Here is a 13,550-nt window from a genome sequence, read left to right as displayed (position 1 = left end):
AACAGACTGTTGGGGCAAGTGCTGTTCGCGGGTAGCAGCGCCTATGATGGCCGGCACGGCACGTGAGGGGGGAGGGTGGCCAGCACCACGCCTGACCGCCTTTGTCTCCCGAGTGGCGATGTTTACACATTGCACCAGGTACACATTTGAGGCTCAGTCGACCTAGGGGAGGCCCAGGACCGGTTCAGATAATCGTCACTGGTGTTAGCCGTGAGCAGGGAATCGAACTCGGGTGGCCGGGTTTTGGAGCACAGTGCGCTAACCACTACGCTACCGCTCACCTCAAAATGCCGATGCCAAACTTCTCACTCACCCACACACACAAACGAGTTCACGTTACCCCAATATTCCAATCCCTCTGCCGGCTTCCAATCCATTCCCAGACAATTTTCAAGATCACACTCACCGTGATCAAAATCTGCCTCTCTCCGTTGCATGTATGTATGTATGCTGAACTTCTCTCCCGCATCGTACGTAGCCAACCGTGCTAATCGCGGGTACATGCAGTGTGCACTCCGGTAACGCGTGATGTTGATTCTAAGTGTGGAGGGAAAAACCGGAGGACCCGGACGAAAATCCCTGTATGCCGGGCGAAGTTGGTTAACATCTCGGCACCGTGGCACGGAGGAAGAGCCTGAGAGGATGACGCTACAGTGAGGGAAAAAAGTATTTGATCCCCTGCTGATTTTGTACGTTTGCCCACTGACAAAGAAATGTTTTGCAGAGGGGGTCAAATACTTATTTCCCTCATTAAAATGCAAATCTATTTATAACATTTTTGACGTGCGTTTTCTGGCTTTTTTGTTGTTATTCTGTCTCTCACTGTTCAAATAAACCTACCATTAAAATTATAGAACGATCATTTCTTTGTCAGTGGGAAAACGTACAAAATCAGCAGGGGATCAAATACTTTTTTCCCTCACTGTAGGTAGACGAGAGAGAGAGAGAGAGAGAGTGGGACGGTGCGTGTAACCGCACGCACGGTTTGGCGCGTGCTTGTGGCGTGCAGGCATCGGATGGAGGAGGGCCTCACAAACAACTGGGCGCAGAGGCTCAAGCTGTTCATGTGCTGTGCCAGAACCAAGGACACGCAGACCGTAAGTACTCCCCGGGTCGCCTGCCTCTGCCACGGTCTCACCCCGCTTCGTGATTACGAGGTCCGTCGGACCTTACGTTAAATAGTGGTTTGCTTCATAATAAACGTTTTTGGTAAAATTTTCACGACGTTTCGGCCACAATGCAAGCAGCCGTCGCTGTCTTTTTGACAGCCCTGTTCTTCACCTGAGGACGGCTGCTTGCGTTGTGGCCGAAAGGTCGTGAGAATTTTATCTTATTGTGTTTTATTTTTATTATTTCCCTTCTACGTGACTTTACCGAAAGAACCAAGAATATGAATCCATGCAGTCACGAAAGCTTTAATTCGAAACGTTTTTGGGTTAGATCGCGTTATTTATAAATGTGTCGTAACCCTCCACCACCCGACACGGCCAATCCGTAAAAAAAGTGTCACGTTGACAAAAGACAAAATAGTTCACTGCTTCAGCCCACCGGTGAGTTGAAGAGTGAATCCACAACATTTACAGTTGTTGAGTACGACGTTTCGCTGGTAATTACATCCAGCATCATCGGGAAATTTGCCAGCATGGTGAAGCCCTCCACTTGCTCCCGGTCTTAAATAGAGCAGCAGCAGCAGCAGGGTGACGTCATCATTTAAGTGCTCTTCGGTTCTTTCGGTAAAGTCATGTATAAAGAGAAAATAATAAATTTAATACTAGCATACGACGTTTCGATTGCAACACAAGCAATCATCATTGTAATAATAAATTAAATACTAGCATACGACGTTTCGATTGCAACACAAGCAATCATCATTGTGTTGCAATCGAAACGTCGTATGCTAGTATTTAATTTATTACTTTCTCTTTATACGTGACTTTACCGAAAGAACCAAAGAGTAATTCCTGCAGTCAAGAAATCTCCAAATTAAGTATCATTTAAGTGGTTTGCTGGCATCATCCCGAGGGTTCTCTGGGCTGACACTGGTGAGACTAGGCCATAAAGAAGGCTGTGTTCTGGTGTAGGCCAATCAGTTTTCAAAAGCGATGCATTTATTATAAACAGAGCATGTTTGTTTTCATGTTCACCACCAGTACTCTGTGTGGTTAATGCAGACTTGATTACTTGCAAAAAGGTTTCTCTTTGGTGTTTGAACATCTAAACACCTGTTTTGTTGCCAGACAGGGCAAACCCTGATAGTAGGTTTTTACCCTTTTAACTGGTACAAAACTGGTACCAGTTAAAAGGGTAAAAACCTACTATCATAATTTGCCACTGGTAAAAGAGATCTCATAGTGTAAGGGCAAACCCTCTTCTTATTTTTTCAGTGTTTGCTCATCTGATAACGCGCGTTTTTAAGTTGAAAGACACACACAGGATAAGCGGCGGTGCTGTGAGAAACGGCCCGTGAATCCTGCAAGGCTGGGGATGTGTTATGATTACTACTACTACTACTCTTGTTTTACCCAGCAATGCCTCGCCGAGTCTCGTGAATTTTTTTAAGAAGGGTCCACCTCTTCTTGGTGCTTTCGGTAAAGTCACGTAGAATGGAAATCATAAAATAATAAAAATAAAACATAATAAAATAATATTTCATTTTTATTATTTTATTATTTCCATTCTACGTCATAATAGTAGGTTTTTACCCTTTTAACTGGTACAAAACTGACACCTTTATTCAAGGCATCATGTTTGCAATGACCACAACACAAGTAGTCAAAAAAGCAAACAAAAAGAAGCAACTCTGATAAGGATGATAATATGCACTGTCCTTGAAGTTGATTGGCCCACACCCGAGACGGCTTTCTTTAGAGCCTAGTCCCCATTGGTGTAGGGCCAGATGACACCAGAAGGCGTACAACTCAAAAACAGTGCAATATCAGAGTATTGAGAGTTCGGGGTAAACATTTACACTATGAGATCTCTTTTACCAGTGGCAAAATATAATGGTAGGTTTTTACCCTTTTAACTGGTACAAAACTGACACCTTTATTCAAGGCATCATGTTTGCAATGACCACAACACAAGTAGTCAAAAAAGCAAACAAAAAGAAGCAACTCTGATAAGGATGATAATATGCACTGCTTTTTTGACTACTTGTGTTGTAGTCATTGCAAACATGATGCCTTGAATAAAGGTGTCAGTTTTGTACCAGTTAAAAGGGTAAAAACCTACTATTACATTCTACGTCACTTTACCGAAAGAACCAAGAAGATGAATCCCTGCAGTCACGAAAGCTTTAAATCGAAATTTAAGGGTCCTCCTGCCAATTGTTTGTAGTTAGGGGGGGGGGGGGCATGGGCGGGGGGGGGGGTGCAATGATTGCTGTACGTATAATCCCGATCGAGTAATTTCTGTATGTTTGACAAGGCACGTGGTGATGCATCAATTAATATACACGCTTCGAATTGTGCATGCATGAACCGTTGATTAATTTTTTTTAAATATACGTTGCACGTAATTGCTTGACATGCACTCTGCAGACATTCACCCCTGGTTATATATAACCTAATAAAAATAAAAAGGTTACATCCACTGTACTACAAGCGATGAGATCAGCTCATGCGCAGGTGCTAAGTAGGATTGTTACAATTTAAAGCTTTCGTGACTGCAGGGATTCATCTTCTTGGTTCTTTCGGTAAAGTCACGTAGAAGGGAAGTAATAAAATAATAAAAATAAAACATAATAAAATAATTCTCACGACGTTTCGGCCACAACGCAAGCAGCCGTCCTCAGGTGAAAACCAGGTCTGTCGAGGCCTCGACAGACCTGTTTTGTTTTATTATGTTTTATTTTTATTATTTTATTACTTCCCTTCTACGTGACTTTACCGAAAGAACCAAGAAGATAGGATTGTTACATCGCGGAGGGCAGAGGAGCGACGCTCGCAACAACGAGCGAAGCGCCGGGTGGCTAAAACAACAGCAAGTTGGCACAGTAGGGGGCACAGGTGGTGCAAGCATCTGCCGGTCATATCTGTGAGTCAACCCATGGCACCAACTGGGTCTGTTCCGTGACCTTCTGCCAGCAGGCGTTCGATACGTCACGTGGCCTTAAAGCGCGCACAGCCTGGCACAAGCGCCATGGTGATGTCCCTGCCACTTAGTGGCGAATGGCGGTGGTTGTTGTTACATCTCAGGGCCGTGGAAACCAGTGGCTCCTTGGGGGGGGGGGGGGGGGGGGTGATGGGGGGGGGTATAATTCAGCAGTGGATCGATTGTGTCTGATGATTATGATGAAGGACAGTAGAAAGCCCTGGGAACAGAATGAATAATTTGCACCTGAAAGATATGGGGAGTGTGGATGATGCAGATTTGATCATTCGTACCTCAGATCGGGTGCTGCAGGTTTCATCAGTTGATCCTCATGGCGGTACCCCGGGGTACCAAATTATACAAAATGTCCGAGGCAATTAAAATTTTATTTCTGGGACACTTTTTTTTCCAGGGCTGTTACTTAATTCTGCGACTGGGGTACCAATCAAGCCGAAATCAGTGCCACTCCGTGATGTCGAAACGCCAAACATGAACATAAACACTTAACGCTTTCGTGACTACAGGAATTCATATTCTTTGGGTCTTTCGGTAAAGTCACGGTCTGTGAACCTATCTACGTGACTTTACCGGAAGACCCAAAGAATATCAGCATAAAAAATCCGTTATAGAAAAAGCTCGTCGAGATGAGTCGATTGCCGCATCACCGACCATCGACAGACTAAAAATACTGACTGCATCACGGACATGATGCGAGAGCCGGGGTACTTTGGAACCCCGGTGTACCGCCATAAGGTTCAGTTGTTACTCCTGAATCTCTTGCAAAGATGTAATTTAATTCACTGAACGTGCGAGAATAGGGCTTTCGCTCTGACCGGGATGAGTGCATGAATATTTGATAACGTCGGGGTCATTGTCGTAGCAAGGGTCAGACACGGCGAGCGCGTCGAAGCTTCTTCTGATCAGCAGTTCCCACGACTCTGCCTCTCCGCTCCCACGCGGCCGTCGCGTGACGCGTTTTCCCCACGGCCCCTGCCCCAGGACGCCTACTCCGAGGTGGCCGTGCTGATGGCCGAGTTTTTCCGGGACTTGGACATCGTTCCGTCGGACATCATCGCCGGCTTGGTGCTCATGCGGCAGCAGCAAAGGGCTCGGAGAAACGCGGTGCTGGACGAGGTGAGTGTGGGCTCCCAGTCACAATTCATACGGCTCTTACCACTGGCACATCCGAGCTGAGCCGGCGCGGGGCTTTCACTGTGCGGGTAGGTCTTTTCGGTAAAGTCACGCAGGCAAAAAAGAAAAGAAATAAATTGAATCACGACGTTTCGGGCGCAACACAAGCATCCTTCTTCAGGTGGGGACAACGTAGCGAAAGCACAAACGCTTAAGTGGGTCTCGGAGATGGCTGTGACGAGGGATTATATAGTCGCGGGGCCTGGAGGTTTTTTTTTTTCCCACTGGCAATTTACCGTGTCCAGCCGGAACCAAACCGTTATTACGCTTGGCCTCGCGAGACATTAGAATCTGACTCTGGGGGGGGGGGGGGGTGGGGGGGGCAACCAGGTTCCAGGGGCAGAGCTTGTAAATTTCGTCATAGGTTGTACGTATGTTTGTATGTTGAACTTCTTTCGCACCGTGCGTAGCCAACCGTGCTAATCGGAGGTGTGGGGGGAAGGACAACAAACTTAACCGCAAAAAGCGGTTCTAAAAATATGAGTTTGTCAATCTGGATGATTTAAAAGTGTATAGCTGCAGTCGTTTCCTAATATCGGAACGAAGAACGTTCCAGACGGCCGCACAAGCGCTGCGTTGACACGAGACCCGACTCGCTCACGGTGCACGACAACGAGTGGCACGGCTCGGGTTCGGCAGTGGAAAAACAAAGCGGGCCTTCTCCTGAGCCATGTCTCTCTTGCTCAGTGCAGCTCCGGTGCCGTTTGTTTCTACAGTGGATGATGTTATTGATTTTCACCTAGGTGTATTTTTTTTGCCCTATTTCTAATCTTGTATTTGTCCTTCGTGTTAGAAGGGTGTGATATATTCTTGTTTGTGACATTTGGTCGTATTTCATGATCAATTCTCTAAGTGGGGTGCGTTCCCCTGAATTGTTTGGGCTAATGCCATTATTATGTCTGAATAAAATCAACTTGGGGAATTTGGTTTTTCTAAACAAACAAATCCAGAGGCAATTATCCTCACAGCTGAAGAGCATGACCATTTGGAAGATCAGTTTTTGTGTTCTATCGGGTACGAGCCAAATAAGTCACCTTGACAAGGGAGACTTCAGATTAAATATTAGAAGTGACACAACATGGGAGGGGAAAAAAACTGATGTCAAATATTTTAAGTGCAAACAACAAATTTTAGAAAACCGGGGGAAACAAAATTGAAAAGGAAATTCAAGCTCCAGGACTCTTACCAATATCAAATCTCTGTGCAAGGAGTGGGTTCACCTCGATTTTCAAGCTTGCGTTATGCACTCATTGAATTGCGTTTGTAAGAATCGCGTTTTTTGTGCGTGTACAATTCACGTAATGTGTTTACTACGTGACCTCTGCAGCAACACACTCGTGGCAATCGCGATCGCTGAAATTTAAAACAAATAAAATGAAAACGTGCTCTTGAATCGGATCGCAATCGTGAATCGCATCAAGTCATCAAATCGGTGAATTAATCGATAAAGCTTGTATCGTTTATATTTGTTTGTATACTGAACGTCTTTCGCGCCATACGTAGCCAAGTGTGTTGATCGGCTCAGCTTTGGCCACGTAACAATTTGACCAAATTTGTGACCTTCAAAAGCCCTCCTCCACCCTACACAGCCAACTAAACAAATGTAATTCTCATGCGTACAAGCGTTTAACAAATGCGCGAACATTTTTTTGTTTCCGCTCATCCATGACGGTGAGTTGAAGAACGATCTTCACAACCAAATCTCGGGACAAGACCTGACGCTTCGTTTGAAACTGCGTCATATGTCAGCCAAGCCTGGTAGTGCTCATTCAGACGCTGTCTTTCCGACAGACCTGTTCTTCACCTGAGGACGGCTGCTTGCGTTGTGGCCGAAACGTCGTGAGAATTATTTTATTATGTTTTATTTTTATTATTTTATTATTTCCCTTCTACGTGGCTTTACCGAAAGAACCAAGAAGATGAATCCCTGGAGTCACGAAAGCTTTAACAGGGCAGAATGTGTTTGAGCATTGGGCTCTAAACCGTTAGCGGAGCAGGTTACAAAGTGTGTGGTGCGGTATGGCGTGGAGTTGGCACGGAAGTGTGGGAGAGCAATGCCCTACGACGGTGTTCAGGCATGGGTTTCCTCACTCGTGATGTCTAACCATCGCTGCTGTCTCTTCTCCTTGTGTTGTTGATCTATAGGCAAACAATGACATCCTGGCCTTCCTGTCTGGAATTCCCATCGCACGGAAGACTGAGTATCTGGACCTCAAAAAATCTGTAAGCAGCGCACTCGATTTTACTTATTCTCAATCCATCATTTGCCACACGTTTTAGCGAGATGAGAGCCCAATATATATTTTTGTTTGTAAGACGCACCGAGGAATCGTTAGTTGGCCATCAATAAAAAAATCGAATTTAAAACTATTTTGTCAATTATCATGCTGCTTTAACAAATTGCAAGTCCGTGTCGGTCATGGTGGTTGATTGAGCATACTTCACCGTTCTGGTGAATGCTGGTTGGTGAAGATGGCGTGCGCGAGACCAGTTCGGACACCGCTTGCCACCGATGTTAGCTGTGGCCGGGAATCAATCTCAAGTCGCCGGGTTCATAACACAGTGCGTTAACCGCTGCACCACCACTCGGTTACAAATCATTGTCCCCGACTGGCAGGCCAAGTGCCGAGTCACCTTGGGCCACACAGGGACAGGTGCCACTGGGGAGGAGGGGGCGGGTGGCTCACCATTTGTCTCGAGATGATTTCTGTGACGCAAGTCGCTTACCGCATCCAACGCACTCTCCGAGACGCTCCGGTTTAAAAGAGCATGCCGTCAATAACGGAAACATTATCATTGTCATCGTTGTAATGTGAAAAGTTATGCAAACTGGTGAATGTTTTTTTTTCTGGCTTCTGAGTCCAGCACCCGATGACCTGCGGTAGTGGCGATGTGTCGTGATCACTCGGCAACTGAGCTGCACTGCCTTGATCCCCCATCAGACTTGGCAGGCGCTCTGCATTTTTTTTTGTTATTTCACGCACTGAGATCACTTTAGCACTCGGGTCACCCTCCTGTCTGCCGATGCAATATTTACGTTTGCATTGAACATGCACGCCCATCATGACAGTAACAAATAACAGCCTCCGTAGCCCGGCTGTAAAATGTGTTGGCATGATGCCCTATACCTCTGAAGGGTAAAGGAATTCACAATAATAATTGTAGTGGTAGTGGCAAATCCGTGCACGTTCAGCCCTCTCATCAATCCAGTGCCGGATGAGGGCCTCTCTCACGCTCTGCGGGGTCATGTTGGTTATTTTTCCGGAACTTCAACCCTGGTCAGTGTGCGGGTTGGTGAATCTTCTTGGTTCTTTCGGTAAAGTCACGTAGAAGGGAAATAATAAAATAATAAAAATAAAATATAATAAAATTATTATCACGACGTTTCGGCCACAACGCAAGCAGCCGGTCTCAGGTGAAGAACAGGTCTGTCGGAAAGGTTGGTGAATGTGCGGTAAAACGTCGTGTAAAAGTACAGCACAACAATGAACGTTTTTGCGCCGCCCGTCCTGCCTGCCCGCCCGCTGGCAGTTGGACACCTCTACCCACAAGCCCCGTGGGGTGCGCCCATCTGAGCCTCGATCTATGCTCAACCCCAGCTTAGAATTTGGAGGTCTGACGAAGATCGCTCACATTCCGGGTGACTTGACAATGGTTTGTTTAACTGTCTGGAAAAAAAGTTTTGCCGCACCGCGATGTTGTATTTGTTTTGCAAAGCCCTTTCTTAAAGCGGCGTTTTTGTTTTGTGCGGGGGTTCGCATGCTTGTGACGTCTTTTAATATTGTGCTTTGTGTAGTCGTGAATAGCCCGGGTGAAGGTTTATCTTCTCTCTCGATTTCACTCGCAATTAATTTTCTTTGGTCACTCATGTTGGCTGCAGTTTGGCATGGAGGGGTGGGCCCTCTATTTAGAATAAGAATATTTATTGTATACTGGAGGAATCCGATGAGCTAGAAAGCTCTTTTTCACAGATGTCCAGTATGGGCGGGTAAGAGCTTTACAACAACAAACAATACAAAAGCATGATAGTGGTCCAATGTATAAGAAAGGTAAACGCATCACCGAAACACATACAAATTAATCTAAACCATCCCCATCCTACAAGGCAAAGCCCACTGAGGTATGAACTTATTTTTCAGAAGCGACCTGGCCACAAATGATAGCTCAACAATGTGGCCCATGATATGGACATTTGTAGCACCAAAATAATCCAAATAATCTTAATATTAGTGGAAAACTTTCATCAAGCAGTGGATAGACAATGGCTGATGATGATGGCAATGGTGCGTTTTGATGATTTTCTCAAGTAGAATACATATTTTGGAAGGATGTCTACATTTTACTTTGTCTTATAAAGTTTCTTAAAATATTTAAATCTCATGATTGGCACTTGTTCAGACAAAAAAAAGCCATAATTGCAAACCCTGCGATTGTCACACAGCTGATATATTCTTAATTGCTGTGGTGATATGGCATTGTGTGCCACGGTACAGACTTAAGTACCTCATCCCTATTCTTTCGGTCTTTCGGTAAAGCCACGTAGATAGATCAAAGAATAAAAAATAATAAAAATAATAACAATATCACGACGTTTCGATCGCAACACAAGCAATCGTCATCAGGTGAGAAATATCGCGGGAGAGCTGCTGAGAATATGCCTGATCCTTTTGCTTGTCGCAAATTCACGTGGAAAGGGTGGCTTGCGCTAAATGATATTCGCGCGCGGTGAGGGAATGAGATAAGCGGACAATACCTTTTATTGTTATATCTGTCCCTCCACGTAAAAATTAAAAAAAACATGGGTGTTTTTTTCTAAATACAACCCATCGGCCCACCACGGCCTTCTGGGAATGCATCATTTCAGCAGCGTTGATTCACTCAGTAGCCAAGCCAGAACGTCACGCCATGTGCATTCAGCGTACACACTGCGTAAGCTTGCATACACACTGCGTACGCTTGTGCGCAGCGTGCACCGTGCTTGCGTATGCAGCGTGCACAGCGTGCACTGTGTAACTTCAGCACGTTTCATTTTTGCAAGCAATTTCAATAAACCGTAAATAATTGATTCTCGCAACTTCATCAAAGTATCGCGCGCGTAAGAATAATTGTTTTCAATCGATGAAACGTGCACTCTACACACTCCGCTGATTTTGAAACACGTACATTAAGCCTTTAACTTGACTACGTCGCTCGATTTCTGAAACTGCCCGAGGTTGTTCCACGTTGTTTCCAGTTTTCTATTCTGTGCTGCGTTCCCTGTTGGATAAGCGACACTGTCAACTCTCATTATATGAAAACACTTCCATTGACGAGGTAGACAATTACATTTGTTATTTTTTTTTAAATCTCTCACCCAATTGAGATCCAATTACGCGACTGCCATTCTGCGCCCGTGACGTGAAGTGGGTTAACATAGGTAGGAGGAGGCTGTACATTATTTAAGAAGAGAGTAACAATGATTCCCGTACAGCCCATCAATGCGGGACGGATCCCTGCAACTTAAGGGCACAACGACCTTTGATTTTTATTTCAATGCAAAGTGTGGCGACAGTCTGCCACAGGCTGCCACACAACGCGAGATGGAAGTGGAATCACGACTGGAACTCTTCAAGGGAGGCCTCACGAAATTCTCAAGTGCTGCGGTGGCGAGATATTAACTCCATCGCCTGGTATACAGGAGGTTGTGGGTTCGATCCCGACCCTGACAATGGCTGTATATTTGGAGTTTGCGTGTCTCTCTCCCCGTGGTGGCGTGGATTTTTTTCCGGGGCCTCCGGTTTTTCCCTCCACATTTACTATCAACATCAGGCGTTGAGAGTACTTGGCTGCTGTAAATTTCCACGTGATGACGAGCCAATTCATTGAGCTATCATTCGTGGTGAGGTCGCTTCTAAAAAAGCGCTAGATAGCACAGTGAGCCTTACCTGGTACAAAAAAAAAATGGTTTGTTTTATTTTATTGTCATGTGGATTTGTCTCCGGGTCCTCCGGTTTTTCCCTCCACATTTACAATCAACATGCGTTGAGAGTATTTGGCTGCTGTAAACTTCCATGTAATAAGCCACTTCTTTGAGCTATCATTTGTGGCCAGGTTGCTTCTAAAAAAAGAGCTACATAGCTCAGTGGGCCTTACCTGGTAAAAAAAAAAAATTATAATCGATCTGCTACTCACAATCGAATGGAGTTGAATGGACTAAATGGGCCCCGTCTCGTTTCCAGCCTTGTTTTGGATGACAATAATTATTTTTCTCATGCAAAATGGCCTGGCAGATATTTCCACACACTGGCTGTCGCGTTTCTGTGTTTTTTTGTAAAAGAACCCTTATTTTTGACAAGGGGCGTGCCACGGTGGTTAGCGCGCGCTGCGCTGTGGGACCGGGTGATCCCGAGTTTGATTCCCGCATCATCATACATCGCCCATGGTCATCGGCATCCCCCTCACCAACCCTCACTGCCCACGTGGTGAAGTATGCCCTCCCCCCCTTAACCAAGACGGCATGAGGTGACCTTCATACAGCAGTGGATTGACGAAGGGCTGTATATTATTTTGAAAACATAAATGTATTTCCTCCTTCACCCAGTGGTGGATTGATCGTGGCTGATGATAATGATGATGAAAGTTCTCGGCAGAAAATCCTGTGTAACGGTATATGGTGTTTTTCTTCCCCCATCTTGAATTAATTTCCTGAGGTGTTAATACACGCTAAATATTGTAGGGCTGAAGTTAATGTTATTTTGCCTGTTTATAGCTTAAATTGTATGTATTAGCAAACTTAGGTGAAATGGGATTCTATTGGATGGTGTTAATGTCTCAAGATTATTGTGCTTGAACATGTAAACCGATTTCTCAGCGCATGGTGATATCACGCCATCTGCAAACAAATGCGTAATTTTAAAAAAATCGGAATCCACATCTTTATTTATCCTTTTTCACAGGCGCCCAGTAGGTTAACGAGTGAGGTTTGAAATCACATTCTCTACATGACTTCGTTCGCACCGCCGCACGTAGCCGACGGTGCTAAACAATAAGAACGACGAACCAAGGGAAAGAAACCTTTCTCAATTCAAGTGGGCCATGTTTTGATGCGTCGTCTTCTGAGGCCCCCAAATGGTTAATTATCCCACGGGTTCAGTTTGTCAGTTTGACCTTTTAAAAGTTCAACGTCAGCCCGTCGCTGCTGCTCGTATTGATGTGGTCCTTTTTATCAATTGACAATTTTTTTAATCGCCCGTTCCTGGGCTCGTTTCAATCAGGCGCTGTGCAGCGTGTAACAGATACGGCGCACTTATTTATTAATTAATCGCCGTAAATTCTATTGAATTATTCCAGGAGCATAGCGATGCTCTCCCTTCCCGGGGATTTTGAGTGGCGACATTATAAAAGGCGGATTCACTGTGCATGGTCAGTGAAATTACCATGTTGATTGCGGTCGATGAGTAACGTATGCACATCGGTTAGCACGGTTGGCTACGTACGGTGCAAAAGAAGTTCAACACACATACACGCATGCGTACGTAAAGAAGGCCGTCTCGTGTAGGCCAATTAGTTTCAAAGACAATGCGTATATAATTATCAGAGCATGTTTGCATGTTTTGCCACAAGTGCGTGCGGTTAATGCAGACTTAATTCCTTGCAGTAGGTGTCTATTTGGTCTTTGAACATCTCAACACCTGTTTTATTTCCAGAAAGATTAACGCCTATTATTATTTTTGTATTATCTTGATACTTGGAAGAAAAGTCCGAAAGATATCCATATATACGTGAGCATACATGCATATTGAATAGTGTGAATATTCATGAGCGTACAGCATTATACGATAACGAAATATCGTGAAGCATGTGATGTTCGCACAGAATCGATTTTCCTCGTGACGACGATGATGCCGGTGTTCTATCCGAGCTGGATTTTTTTCTCTCCATGTTCTTGTGGTATAATGTTTCTGAAGCGTTAATAGGACACTTTGCAGTTTTGGTATGTTTTGAAACAGAAGAATAACTCAATTGATATGATAATCGTGGCCTTCATGAAGCCGTTTTTTTTCATGGTGAGTGAATCGTACAATTTCGTTTTAAAATGGTGCACAAGGGTGGCGCAATGTTAGCACAATGATTGCGCATGCGTCTTGGTAATACACGAAGAGACTAGGGCGAGGGTCATTAATTGTAGGCAGCTGAAACCTTGCCATTGTTGCAGAGTAGCCCCCCCCCCCCCCCCCCGTAGGTTCTCCTCTCCATGTCATTGCATGGCAGTGGCGGCAGCAACTAGA

The 13,550-nt window shown here is 45.0% G+C and overlaps 1 protein-coding gene across 2 annotated transcripts in view; it reads left to right on the top strand.

Annotated features, from left to right (window-relative positions):
- Nucleotides 1-13,550, top strand: part of DAGLA (diacylglycerol lipase alpha) — a 112,587-nt gene that overhangs the window by 45,144 nt on the left and 53,893 nt on the right. For both annotated transcript variants that reach the window (XM_078607352.1, XM_078607353.1), the window contains 3 exons: nucleotides 1,010-1,097; nucleotides 5,092-5,226; nucleotides 7,429-7,506. In XM_078607352.1, the coding sequence (XP_078463478.1) occupies nucleotides 1,010-1,097; nucleotides 5,092-5,226; nucleotides 7,429-7,506 (301 nt within the window). The remainder of the gene's footprint in view (nucleotides 1-1,009; nucleotides 1,098-5,091; nucleotides 5,227-7,428; nucleotides 7,507-13,550) is intronic.

This window comes from Lampetra planeri, chromosome 27 (assembly GCF_965212315.1).
Source record: "Lampetra planeri chromosome 27, kcLamPlan1.2.h2, whole genome shotgun sequence".
In the NCBI taxonomy this organism is placed as follows: domain Eukaryota; kingdom Metazoa; phylum Chordata; class Hyperoartia; order Petromyzontiformes; family Petromyzontidae; genus Lampetra; species Lampetra planeri.
Note: the sequence above shows the minus strand (reverse complement) of the source record. Positions and strands in the feature narration are given on the sequence as shown.